The sequence below is a fragment of the Vulpes vulpes genome, chromosome 5 (genome assembly GCF_048418805.1).
Source record: "Vulpes vulpes isolate BD-2025 chromosome 5, VulVul3, whole genome shotgun sequence".
Classification (NCBI taxonomy): Eukaryota; Metazoa; Chordata; class Mammalia; order Carnivora; family Canidae; genus Vulpes; species Vulpes vulpes.
The window spans coordinates 128,592,033-128,606,251 of NC_132784.1; the positions used below are offsets into that span (position 1 = coordinate 128,592,033).

General features: G+C 45.7%; 1 protein-coding gene across 1 annotated transcript; it reads right to left on the reverse strand.

The window, feature by feature from the left end:
* Positions 1-580: 580 nt before the first annotated feature.
* On the reverse strand, positions 581-10,653 carry SFRP4 (secreted frizzled related protein 4). The gene is made up of 6 exons (XM_025984066.2): positions 10,067-10,653; positions 8,860-8,940; positions 8,697-8,762; positions 6,190-6,388; positions 3,427-3,490; positions 581-1,469 (listed from the first exon to the last, which is right to left on the reverse strand). Exons 1-6 carry the CDS (start codon positions 10,512-10,514, stop codon positions 1,284-1,286), a joined length of 1,044 nt encoding a protein of 347 aa, XP_025839851.2. The 5' UTR covers positions 10,515-10,653; the 3' UTR covers positions 581-1,283.
* Positions 10,654-14,219: the final 3,566 nt, after the last annotated feature.

Below are 14,219 nucleotides of genomic sequence, written 5' to 3' on the forward strand. Positions count from 1 at the left end.
TCTCTGCTTGACCTTGGCTGACCCACACATCTCACTTCCATGTCCCGATGGCCACTGAGATGAAATGAGATGATGTGTCTAACGGCCCTGTGTGAGTGCGACAGGTCACGTAACCCTTTCTCTGAGAAGCAGGGACACTGGTAAATCTAAAGGAGATTTTATACTTAAGCTTTCAGATTGTTCCTCCATTCCATCCTTGAATGGAGAAGTGACAGTAGTTGGTTTTCCGAGCCCAGAGCTGGTGTGTGGCAGGGGTGTCATTGCAGGCTGAGAACTGGGGACTTTGGACCAGTCCTGGCCCTCTCGCACTGGGCCCACGGCACCTTTGTCAGTGCCAGCTATCTGCAGAGAGAACATTCTCTCAGGATTGGCATCAAGATATCTAGGATGTCCTGGGAAATGAGATGAGCACATCCACGGGTGTAGTCTTGGGGGCTGCGTCACTGGTGTATAAATGATCATAGGAGAAACCAACCTTGTTTCTGGTGCTACGTAGTGATTACTAATGAGAAGCATCATGAACATGAATTCAGAGCCTTTCCACCCTCAGCATGGTAGCCAGGAAATAAGGATCCAGATATGGTGTGTTTGCCTTTCCCTTTTATTTAGTTAGTTATCATCATTATTGTTTTAGTTTCTAAAGTTTCTAGCTAAAAACGAGCTGAAAGGGTTCTTTGTGAAAAAAAAAAATCATTACAGTTTTCCATATCCTACTTTTCTAGATAGTTCAAAAATTCCCTTTCATCACAGAAATTCTTCCGCAAACCGTAAACACATAAAGATCTTTTAGACATTCGTTCCTCTTGCTTTCTTCCTTCAAATCATCGTATTTCCGATCACATTTAAAATATTACGAACATTCTAACATGACAAGTCAAACTGAAATATAACAGATTGTAAAAAAAAAAAAGGTGTTTTCTTTGTAATATGGCATTTATTTTACAATGCACATATTAGGTCAAATGGTAAGAACCAAAGCATCTTCCCCCCCCTTGGAGATCGCACAGAGTGGGCGCCTTTGAAGGCTACCCTGACTGCCGCAAGGAGATTTGTCCACAAGATTTGAGCTTTCATATACCTTCCATACCAAAGGACATACCTACCACTACAGTTTGTGGCGGCTTAAAAAGAAAAATTGAAGCATATCATTAAGAAAAATCTGCAAGATGTGTCTGAGAAGTACTGCAGTTGTGAAGGCGAGGGGAGCAGGGCCTTCCCCAGGCTGGCTGGGCAGTGGCTGGCCTCATCCTTGGAGGCAGTCTCCGTTCTGGAAAGCAGCTGGCTCACACTTTTTTTGGGTTTGTTCTCTTTTGGGCACTCCTAGCTTTAATGGTCTTCTTGGGGCTGGCTGGTTTGGGAGCAGGAGGCTTTCCCTTTGGTTTCGGGGTGTTGCTACGACTGGTGCGCCCGGCTGTTCGCTTCTTGTCCTGAACGGTCCTCCGCTGTTCCCGCAGCCTCTCTTCCCACTGCTGGGAGGCAATTTGTAACCGTGACCATCAAGTACATTTCACTGAGTAATGCCATTAAGCTAATGTCAGGATTGATGCCCCTTTTTTTCCCCCCACTGTCACATGTAAGTCATGATAACAACGAATAAAATAGCTACGCTGCACTATGGCATTTCTCATACACTGGATGATTTGAAAAGTGCTCAAGGTGGGATGCAATCTGGCTATTTATTCATTTCACTGAAACTCCCAACAGCCCTGCTAGGTGGGCACCACGGTAGGGGCCAGGAAACCAGCACACAGAGCTTATTTGCACAGTCATGTGGCTGACAAATGTCAGAGCTGGGATGCAAATTCACCAGTCTGACTCCAGGGCCCAAGGCCCCAACCCATGCACTTTTGCCCATAGGCCCTGCGATGCCAGTTTCCTACACAGCAAGTTTCCTACAAAGCAGGGGTTCTGACACGGCTAAGAGGCGAAGCCTCACTAGGAAGTCCAGGGGCCTTCTTATGGCATTTGTGGGTGGGCTCACCTAATTCTCTTACTTCCAAAGGAAGATAGCCCCTACCACCTCTAGTAATCACTCAAGTATCAGCTACCCAGAACTGATGAGAAACGAGACTTTCTGGATAGTTGTTTCCTTGATAGAAAAGGATTTACTACTTCTACTATAAAGAAATACTACTCATTTAAATAGCAGCATGTAAGAAAAAACTGAGTCCACCTGAATAGATGTTGCTTTTTATCACAGTATATACACTGTTTTGTTGGAGTTTATTTCATTCAGTGGAGAGTCTGAGCATGAGCACAGGCTGGGCATTGTCTGAGGCACAGAAATACAATGAAATGAGAAACACTGTCCCCACCCTCCCAGGGCACAAGTGTAGTCTGTTGTGAAATAATAAACTCATTAGGCCTGCTCTTATACGGTGCTAGCTTCAAGTTCTTATGGAAGCATTACTGGAATATTTGCTGCAGAAGTGAACTGCCTAAATGGCCATGACTCCTGAAAGCTTGCTTTCACTCAGGTTCTTAGGGTGGACTTGCTTTCTATATTGATGCTTCCAACCTGCTGCGGTCTTGGAAACTGCATAACCAATCCTACTAGAATTTTCTGTTCAGGAAGGCGAAGCGGGTTCCCGAGTAGCTCCTCAGTTTTTAGCTCAGATGTAAAGGTCGTGTTATTCCCAAACGCACCCAGTAGGAGAGGCTTTGTTCAAACTACCTTCTCCGTAAGTCAGTATTAATATAGACTTTTCCCTCACACACTAAGAGGGCACGGGCAGTAGTAGTAAGACCTTTTGTGAACCTGAAAACACAAGTCCTCCTACAGATACCTAAACGTATTTAGAGGAGAGCGGGGATGCTTTAAACATTTCAAACCAACGATCTGATTTCTTTGGTTCTGGTGTGAACTCATATCTCTGGGCAAAAAATTATTCTAACTCCTTTCATTGAATTACCAATCTTTCTCTGATGTTACCATTAAAATCATAGATTTGGCCCCAAAATGATTATAGTTGATTGATTTTGACAAGTCTCAAAATCGTTTCAAGCACAGGGAAAGATTATGCTTTGTACAGAGACAGCATGAATTTTAGGATTGCACATTCCCACACCCTGTGTCTATGTTTGTTTTAAACCCTCTGGAGGTAAATTCTGCTCAAGTACGTGGCTGATTTTGCTACAATAGTTAAATGAAATACCACAGGAAAAAAATTTTAAACCTTAATTTAATCAAGGTTATATTTTATATTAAAATAACCAATTGATCAGGATTGAATGCAACCAAATCACCTTGAGATTGAAGAGATCTGAACTACAATTTCCAAGTCAGAGTAGCGCTGCTCCTAACCGCTTATTCAAAAGATAAATAGTGAGAGCCTGGAGATGGGAGTATGTGCTGAACCCCTAGTGCTATAGAATTTCTTCACTCACACTTAACTCTGTATTTGGGATATTGCTAACTATACTTACTATGGATCTTTTACTAAGTTGATCTCTCCATTTTTCAACTAAACAGTTTTCAAGAAGCATCATCCTGAAAAAAAGAAAAAATAATTTATCTTGAGCAATTCTGATTATAAAAGGAAAAAGCTTAAAAATACAAAAAAATTGGAAAAAACCCCAAATTCTTTAAAACCCCTAACCCTACAATCCACATATCCACTATTCATATCTTACTAGCATTTCCTTTTATTCTTCCTCATACCTATATATATATTTAAATTACACTGAGTATTTAGGTCATATCATGTATTTCCTTTTGTCATTCTATTATACACATTTTCTCATTTAATTAGAATTCAAAAATACAGCTATAATAACCATATAATATTTCAACAATAATATCCATTACACACTTAGGCCTTTCTCTACTGTTGAACCCCCTTCTTTTGCTTAGCTCCTGTCACCAGCATTGTGTTGAATGTCCTTGTACATACAGACTAGTGTGTACTGACTTATTATGCCTCCAGATAGATTTCTGGAAGTAGAATTATATATAGGGTCAAAGAGTATATATTTTTTTCAAAGTTTTCAATGCACAGTCCCAAAGTCTTTTCAGAATGGTTGAACTTTGGTTCAAATTATTTTTTAATTTGGATTGGAGAATTAAAGAGGTAAATTTATTTACTCTTTGTATTTCTTCTGGAACTTGTATAGGTTTATGTACATATTATTTATATATTGTAGTCTTTACATGTCAAATATGAACTTACATGAACTCTTTATAGAGTAAGGTTACTATTCCTTTGTCATAACTATTTCAAGTATTTTTCTCAATATTTATTGTCCTTTTGGGGTGATTTTTATGTCCATGATATTATATCATCAAAAATGCATATTGACATTTTTCCATTGTAATTTCTTACATTAATTTCATGTTTGCAAAGTATTTTGTCATTCAGATTTCACATACCTACCTATTCACCTAATTTTACCCTCTATGATGAAGTTTTAAAAATATTTCTTTACTCCATTTGAAATTTATTTTATAGTATAGTAAAAAGTGAACATATGTGCTAATTTTCCAAATAAAAATATTTGAAACATTTACTAAACAATATATTCATGTCCAATTGATTTGCCATATCTCCTTCATAATAAGTTATTTTATGCATTAGAATCTGTTTCAAGACTGCTTTCTCTGTTTTATTTATCTACAGGTGTACTCTTGCACCACATGGTTTTAGCAAGTACAGCTTTGTACCAGTTTTCTGTTTCTCCTAAGGCAGATTTCCTTTCAAATGGTATTTTCAAAATCTCCTTTATACACTCCTTTATACACTCTTTATACACTCCGTTTGTTTCTCCAACTGATCATTAGCATCCTTTGTGAAGACATAACTCCCAGTCATTCAACAATATTTTTACTGGCATTTTCATCAGAATTACATTGAGTCTATAAATGAACAGAAAGGATGACGGGGAAGCTGTTATTTAATTCATTTATAATCCATTCATCTGCCCCAATAGGATTCAATGACTATGTTCCGGTATGTTCCCAGAACCATCTAGTCCTACAGCAGATACAAACACTATGCAAGAGATGAGCCTAGAAACAGTGAACATTCATGCAGTCTGCTTCTGTAGAGAGACAAGCTGCAAGTAGAAGAACAGCTTTAAAGCCAAGAGCACCAGATAGTATACGTGGTATGAGGAGGGTACCCAAGTACTGATAGAATACAGATCGAGAAAGTATTCAAGTGAGGCTAGTTTCAAAAGGTGTTTTGGAGAAATAGCCCATAGTTGTATCCAAAAGAAATACATGAGCAGTAATGGCAGAGAATTAAAGGGAAGACTTGTTATATAAAAAAGGGCCTATTTTGTGGGAGATGTATCCTGCAGTGGGTTATGGGGCCCATCCAGTAACCTGGTCTGAAGAGTTCGATTATTACATTTTAAGGTACCAATATATAAAAAGAGGCCAAGGAGAGAGATGTGGGGAAGCCACACTCCCAGCTAGTGATATATAGACACATGTATATACATGCATGTGAGTGTGAATATGACTGTGTCTGTATGTAATGGTCTATCAAACAAATATTGTATACATTTAGATTGTATATAAGGAAAGTGTGGAATTGTCGTTAACTTGATCTTTAGGTTATTGAAGAGCTCTTTGAAAAAATTCAGTACTTGCCACCCTAAGATTGATTTTTTAAAAAAGATTTTATTTATTTATTCATAAGACATAGAGAGAGAGAGAGAGAGAGAGAGAGAGACATAGGCAGAGGGAGAAGCAGGTTCCATGCAGGGAGACTGATGTGGGACTCGATCCCAGGACCCTGGGATCACGCCCTGAGCCGAAGGCAGATGTTCAACCACTGAGCCACCCAGGCGTCCCCCTAAGATTGATTTGAATGGTCTGAATGTCTTAACTCATAGTAACTGATTGGCCTACAATTTTGGAAGTCAAAATTTTGAAATAAATTTTGAAAATTGCTTTTTAAAGATTCCATTTTGACATTTTGAAGTTGATTTTTAAAGATTCCATTCAAATCCTCATATTTCTATTTTTCCTTAATGCCACGTGGAATTAAACAATATTGAGGATACGTGAGATCACAACAGAGGCATCTATTTAAAATTGTCTTGTTTCTTTCTTTCTTTATTGAATTGTCTTGTTTAAAAAGAACTCCTGGTGCCATATTTTTTTTTTTTAATAAACCATGACTGCTAAATGAGATTCATGTTTTTAGAAGCAGCGTGCAGTTTCTTCTGTCCCTTGGTGCCTACCTGGAGCGCCACTCGTAACACATGATGAGAACGTCTTGATGCGGCAGGATGTGAGGACACTGGCAGGAAGAATTTGTAATGAGCGGGACCTGCGTTCGAGGGATGGGTGACAAGGACTTGAAGATCTCTTTCACGTCCACCACAGTGGTTACTTCGTTACAGCCACTCCTCTGCACAGCTTTGATTTTGGCATGAATGACTGCAATGTAAAAAGTGATAGAAGTGTGGATGAAGCCTTTGGAGACAAAGACTTGGTGTAATCACGCCAACTCCTGAGCCCTCTCTTAAAGAATGCCTCCTGTAATTATGGTCATGTCCGAGCTGCCCAGATGCCAGCAAGAAGCCCACACAATCGTATTGTCAGCATTGTCTTTAAAGTCCTGGCTCATGCCACAAGATGTATGAGCAAAATGACAGGCAAGCTTCGTCTGGGCTCTGCTTCTGGATCGGTGAGGGCTCCTCATGGGGCTGCAGCTAGGATGTGAATAGAGAATCTCAGGGATTGTTCTCAGGCTGAAAATGCTAAAATTTGGTTCGTTTGTTTGTAGGTCTGTTTGCCAAAAAAACAAACCAGAAGATTCAAGTCAGGAATGTCAGTAAATATTTCACAGAAATGAGTATTTGTTTATCCCTTGCCTTGTGATTATTTGAAGTGAGAATCATATGTTTTTGGGTTCAGAAGCCACTTTTCTAAAAAGACATTATTTTAGAGAGAAAGATTGAGAGTGCGTCCATGGGGGAAGGGACAGAGGGAGAGGAGAGAGAGAATCTCAGGCAGATTCCGGAATGAGCCGGTGAGCCAGGAGCCCAAAGGGGCGGAGGGGAGGGCTCGATCATGAGATCATGACCTGAGCCGAAATCAAGAGTCTGACGCTCAACCCGCTGAGCCACCCAGGTGCCCCTCGGAAGCCACTTTAAAGTTTGGATGGTCCAACCACCCGTCTGACGCTTGAACTTTTTTTCTCTTCCAAAGGAAGTTATGAAAACCGTGACATTTCTGAACTGGAAGGAGGCTCTGAAGATCACTGTTCTCAATCCTTTACTCACACGCTGTCAGGGCAAGGTCTGCGGTGAGCAGAAGTGTAAGTGTTATTACAGATGGCTGTTACCATCACTGCGTCTGACTACGCTCTGAATTCTGGCCCCTTTGGTCCCTTACTATTACTGCCTTCCATGGAATTGTAATCAGCCTAGCACAGATCTGTCTTGGATTCCGTCCTAGAAAGCTGGTTTATGAAGAAGCCAAAGGACTTAAATAGAAAATGGTTTCACCATTAAAGTAGTTATGGAGAACAGCAAGACAGTGAAGCCCCAGTTAGTAAGGAGGGCTGGGGAGTGTCAGATGAGGGGCAAAGGAGATTAGACTAAGACACTATCTACAAGAAACGTTTTTAAAACGACAACAATGGAAGCTACTGGAAAAGACCATTTGCTTTTTTTTTTTTTTTTTTTGGTTGAGTTACCCACGTTGGCTAGATATAATCTCAAATCTTACAACTCAAATAAAAGGTTATGTTTTCAGACTTTTATATTGCTGCGGTCTTCCTACTTTCCCATGTGACATACCACATAAAGTTGATGATTTAAAATTTCAGTTTGAATCATGGAAAACAAAGTTAATAAATAAAATGACCATTTTGCCTAGAGTTCCTGTCATTTCAGCAGAAGTAACGTAGGAAATGCAAAGGAACATAAAATAACCCGAACGGATATTTTAAAAGGACACATTTTTAAATTAAATCTATTTTCAAATGATAATAGAATTCGGTTTACTTAAAAGATTAAAAATAGCTGACCCCCTACAGAATGTGCTGACTGCTCTTTCCAATAAGACAGGAGGGCATTTAAACTATGCCAATGCCTGTACCTCTTTCCCCACAATTCCTTTAAGATGTTAAATATCTGTAGGAGTTTTTTTTTTTAATTTTTATTTATTTATGATAGTCACACACACAGAGAGAGAGAGAGAGAGAGAGAGAGAGAGAGAGAGAGGCAGAGACACAGGCAGAGGGAGAAGCAGGCTCCATGCACCCGGAGCCCGACGTGGGACTCGATCCCGGGTCTCCAGGATCACGCCCTGGGCCAAAGGCAGGAGCCAAACCGCTGCGCCACCCAGGGATCCCTCTGTAGGAGTTTATAAGTAAAAGGAAAACAGGGGGAGGTCTTAATTCCTGGGCCTCAGATAATCCAACCCACGGATCACTCACCCACTCTTCCGATAGCACTGAGATCTCAGGAAGAGAACATGTCAGGTGGGCCGTCCTGGCTGAGTGGCCCGTCTGCCTAAGACAAGTAGGACCTCGATGGCAACTCTGCTCTGATCCGCACCACTCTTCCCCCCGGGGAACCTATTTTGTATTTGCTTAATTTCCCCAGAAAAGCAAGACATTTTCCAGCTGTCGCCTTGCCATCTGGAACCCACGTAAGTTACCACTTTGTGATCAGCTTTGCGGCTGGCTTTGCCATGTGCCAAGTCCTCCAGTAAATGGTTTCATCAGATGACTTACCGTAGCTGTAGTTTTTGCTCAGATATGTCGCCAGAGTCGGCTTCACCTTTTTGCACTTGCAACGGTCTGGAGAAGACGAAAGAGAGACAATAAGTTGGAAAAGTGTTCAGAAACCACACTGGGGAGGAGACAAAGGGGGAACCTCAAGGGAGAAAGAACTCACCGGGGCTTAGGCGTTTACAGTCAACATCAAGGGGCCTTTCCTGTACCATCATGTCTGGCGTGATGTCTACCCACTTAACGTCTGAAACACACAGAGAGCCACGTAGGTGTGGTCAGTGACAGCCTGCTCACCCGGCTGGAATAAGGAACCATCTGGAGACAGACGCTAACACAGTATCACAAAAGAATGACACTACATTGTAAAAATGGCATGTGATTGTCGTCTACTTTTTTCATACAGACATTCCTGGGCTTAGGAAAGAAGATTTTTGAGTGAAATTTTGCCCATCGAGCACAAATTGATACGAATGCACATCCATTTCACTTGGCTGACGCACACTAACTTCCCTTCCAAATCCATTTTAAAATGTTGCTTTTTCGCAGCTTGACAGTTGACACTAATCAAAACATGCAGAATATTTCCAAATCGCCGCCTCTCTTTTTGCAAGGCAGAAGCAGCCCACAGCTATCTATAACCCCCCAAGAGCATAACCCTCTTTTATATAATCTGAGCAATAAATACTTTTTGTTTTGTTTTATCCCTAAAGCTTTGAATTAGAGAGGAATTCCGACTTTCCCTTCACCTTACTTCTCCTCCTTCCTGTGTTGGGCAGTGCTCTGACCTACAACCTCAGAAACTACACTAAGGCAACACCATAATCTCTCTAAATGTGCAGGCTAAAAGCATGCAAAATGTTGTTAGGTTTCGTTTCAAGAAATGGTTTTAAGCTTGCTCCTTCATCCTAGAAAAGCAGCCAGAAGACCAAAAAAAAAAAAAAAAAAAAAAAAGGAAGTGAAAGTGGACATCCAGTTAACTAAGATGCCACAGATGCCCTTTCCCAGAACGACTAAATTTACAAACTGCACTCCTGTGGGGCGTGGTGACTTACGGGTAGGTACTGCTTTTTTTGGGGTGGGGTGGGGTGGGAGCAAGAGTTTTCAGGGGCTCGCACTATACGGGAGATTCCCGGTGGGATTGTTTTGGGGATCAAAGTGCGCAGCGCTGGCTCGGCGCAGCCCAGGCCCCACCCAGGTCGCGCCTGCAGCCGCTGCTGCTGCTGCTGCTGCTGCTGCTGCTGCTCGCGACCCCCGACCAGGTGCGCGCCCCCGACGGCTCCGGCGGCGCCTCCCGCCCCGCACGCCTGCTCCACGGGACGCGCAGCCCCCACCCCCCGCCCCCAGGCAGGTCCCCTCGGGGCTGCCCTCACCGTCGGGGAGGTCGGTGACGATGGCCTCGGGCGAGATGCACACGCCGCGGTCGTACACCGGCAGCTCGTCGCAGGCCAGGCTCTCGGGCCAGCTGTGGTTGTACATCTTCATGAGCGGCTCGCAGTCGTCGCGCGCGCGCTGGCACACCGACTTGCACGGCTTGATGGGGTCGTGCAGGAACTCGAGCGTGCAGATGGGCGCGTACATGGCGCAGAGGAAGAAGCGCAGCACCGAGCTGCAGTTCACGTCCACCAGCTCCTCGTACTGCTCGATGGCCAGGACGGCGTTCTCCTGCGTGCTGTGGTGCAGGTGGTTGGGCATCCGCGTGATGTTCCAGGGCATGTGCCGGCACATGGGGATGCGCACCGCCTCGCAGGGCGCGCCGCGCACGCCGAGCGCCAGCCGCAGCCCCAGGCAGCACAGCGCCGCCAGCACGGCGAGCCGCATGGCCCCGGCCCGGCCGCCCGCCCCGCTAGCCGTCCGCCCGTCCTCGTCCTCCCTGCCCCGGGGGCGGCCGTGCGCCCGCGGGGCCCGGCCGGGGGTCTCGGAGCGCGAGGGCGCGGGCGCTCAGCCTGCGGGGCGCCCAGCCGCCCGGGCAGCTCGGGTCCCCGACGCGGCAGCTCCGGCCCCCGACGCGGCAGCTCCGAGCGCAGCCGGCCTCGGCCATTGCGGGACCCTATTTATCCCGACGCGTCCCCTGACGTGGGCCCCGGAGGCTCCCGCGGCGGCGGCGGGCGCGCCCCTCCCCCTCCCCCCCCCGCGCCCCTCCCCCGCCCGCGCCGCGCCCCGAGCGCTGACATCATCCCCTCCGGGCCGCGGCCCAGGGCTGCGAGCCTGCGTTTCCCCAAAGTCCCTCCTTTTTAGTCGGGCCAGTCCTTGTCCTTCGCACCAGGAGAAAGAGTCCCTGGCAGTCGTTTCGGACACCGGATCCAAGAGGGGGCAAGGAGAGGACCTCGGGACGGGGCAGGCGCAGTTTGGGTCAAAGCCGAGCCCTGCGGCCCCTGCCCTCGAGGTGCCCGGGGCGCAGGGTTGCAGCGGGGCGACCTCCCGCGGCCCCTCCTCCCGGGGCTCGCTCGCCTGCAGCGCGCCCGTCGCGGGGCGGGGGGATGGGGACCCGGAGGGACACGTCGTCTCCACAACCCCCCCCTTCGGTTGTGCGCCCTTGGGTTTTGTTCCAAGCCGTGAGCTTGGGCTCAGGTTTTTCCAGAAAGGCATTTGGTCTGTACGTGCCCCGGGAGCCCAGCAGCCCCAAGGTGCAATAACAGCATCTTCTGGTTTAGGCGTGTTTTCCGTCCGCCGACATTCCCCTTCCTTCTTCTCACCCTGAGTCCCTCAATCCACCGTGAACGGAAACCCAGGAGAAGACAGGACCCGACACCAAAGCCTGAAAGATACCCCCCCCCCCCCCCCCCCGCTTCATTGCCAAGCGATTTCCAGCCCAGCGAGGCTAAACATCTTGAGGTTTTGATATGCTTGAAACTACTTACATTGAGCAAGAAGCCGCGTACCCTGGAAAGCATGGTACGTTTTGTTTCTTCTTCCAGCTTATTTTTATGTTTTCTTCTTCTTTTTTTTTTTTTCTTTTTCGTTTATTTTTATTAGGAAGAGGTAGTAAAACCAACTGCTGGCTCAGGTCTCACAAAAAAGGGAGACTTTGTTGTTGCAAATGTGCATCAATCTTCTGGCAGTAAGGTTTCTGGTATATGATATTCTCTTAGGGCATTAGGATATGAAAATGTGGTCTCTGAATGTTGATCTTTAAAACCATCGGTTCAGCACTGGGTGTTATACTATACGTTGGCGAATTGAATTTAAATAAGAAAAAACTTAGGAAAAAAATAAAAATAAAAACATAGTTCAGGGGCATCTGGGTGGCTGAATCAGAGAAGTGGCGGCCTTTGGCTCAAGTCAGGGTCTCAGGGTCCTGGGATCCTGCCCCACGTGGGCCTCCCCCCTCTGGAGGTGGTCTGCTTCTCCCTCTGCTGCCCCCCCCTGCTTGTGCTGTCTCTCTCAAATAAACAAATAAAATCTTAAAAAAACTAAACAACCATAGTTCAATTAAAAATCTGAACATATGGCAGATAGCTGTTTTTTGTTTTTTGTTTTTGTTTTTGTTTTTTTTGTCTCCAAAGCTTAGACCCACAATATTAGTTTAGTTTTGACTCTGTCCAGGACTAAGAATTATAATAGCCCAGCAACAAAAAAATACAGCTGGCGTTTTATTGAGCATTTACAATGGGCTGGGCGTGGTGTTAAGCTCTTTAAATGTAAGACCTTTTTTTTTTTTAAATTTATTTTTTATTTTTTATTTTTTTAAGGGAACACGAATTAAACATGGTAAATTGAGAGGACAAATGGCACAAATACATTTCAGGATTCATCCAAGGAGTCGGGTTCTATTCAGGGGAAGCCCAGAGAGTCCAAACACAGCCGCGCCAACCTGGAGCGATAGTTCCAGTTTCAGGTAGGTCTCAAGCTCCCAGGATGGCAAGCCGGGCCAGTGAACTCTCAGGCAAGGGGGTAACCCAGAGGACATCTTTAGCCATTTCCTGCAGTCAAATCCAGTGAGTCGAAACCCCCTGGCTTAGGGGGAAATATTTGTAGCCCCAGCTCCTACAGGGGCAGGAAATGCAGTTTTGAGAGACAGCTGAACTCCGGCTCCTGTGAGTTGGTCAAAGAGGCAGACTTGGAAAGGGCTCTCTCTGGCGCAGCCAGTTGGAACCTGCTGCATCTGTTCACAGCTAGTGCCAAGGTCACACCCCGATGTTCTCCAGGGCGTTTCCTTGAAGAAAAGGTGCGGAGAAGGTAAGAGGCCTTCTCTATAAAGTTCTCTGGCCTCCCCCGGGGGTCCACTGGCTGCCTGTCTGTAGTGGTTCTACTTGGGGTGGGAATCTCTGTCCACGGCCTCCTCCTTCAGGCCCTGTCTCAGCCCTAATCCATTACCCTGTACTTGACATTGATTTGCCAATAGCCTGCGTAGCTGAGGAAGTTACTCTGGTCAGGGGCTTCTCTCTGGAGGTTCCTGTGTAGAGGCCTGCTTCTCTGCTTGGGTTCCAAGGCCAGTCCTCTTCTCACTCTCCACGCACCCTGCCTCTCCAAGTTTCTCAACCTTAGTGCTTCTGACCCTGGGGCCAGAATATTCTTTATTGGGTTCTGTGCATTCTGGAAAGTTTAGTAGCCTCTCTGGCCTCCTCCTACTAGATGCCGGTAGAGGCTGCCCCTACCTTGTTATGACAATCAAAAATGTCTCCAAGTAACTGTCTCCCCTGCCGTTCTCCTCTTTGGCTTCAATTACCACCCAGATGTCGATGGCTTCTGAAACCAGCCCTCTAGCCCTGTTGGTTTGTGGAAATGCTCATCCAACTGTCCCTGGGGTATTCCTACCTGCATGATCCACAGGTATGTCAAAATCAACCAATCCTTTTTTTTTTTTTTTTTAAGATTTTATTTATTTACATGAGAGACACAGAGAGGGGCAGAGACATAGGGAGAAGCAGACTGCCTGTGGGGACCCCCATGCAGGACTCCATCCCAGGACCCCGGGATCACTCCCCGAGCCAAAGGCAGACGCTCAACGACTGAGCCACCAGGAGCCCCAAAGTCAACCAGTCTTTTTTTTTTAATATTTTATTTATTTATTCATGAGAGACACACACACAGAGAGTGAGACAGGCAGAGACACAGGCAGAGGGAGAAGCAGGCTCTATGCAGGGAGCCTGACGTGGGACTTGATCCCAGGTCTCCAGGATCACGCCCTGGGCTGAAGGAGCCACCTGGGCTGCCCCAAAGTCAACCAATCCTAAACTGACTTGTCTTCTTTGCTCATTCATGATTGAACTCCCAGTGGCCCAAACCAGAAAGTTCTGCTCCATAGCGCCCTTTCTGATCCACCGTCGCCCACCGCCACCACCTCAGTTCAGATTCCAGTGTCTGTTACCTGGATTATAACAGCATCTTCCTCCTCCTGCTCCCTGCCCAATCTCTGCACTCACACCTCAGGGAGCTTCCTAAGGCTTCTGCCTCATGGTGCCCCTCCCTGGTTTTCAAGACCCCGCTTGATCAGGCTCAAAATTACTCTCCTTAAACCCCAGCACTACACCCATTTTCCCTTGTCCCCATGTCCTTTATGTGGGAATGTTCCCTCCTGCTTTC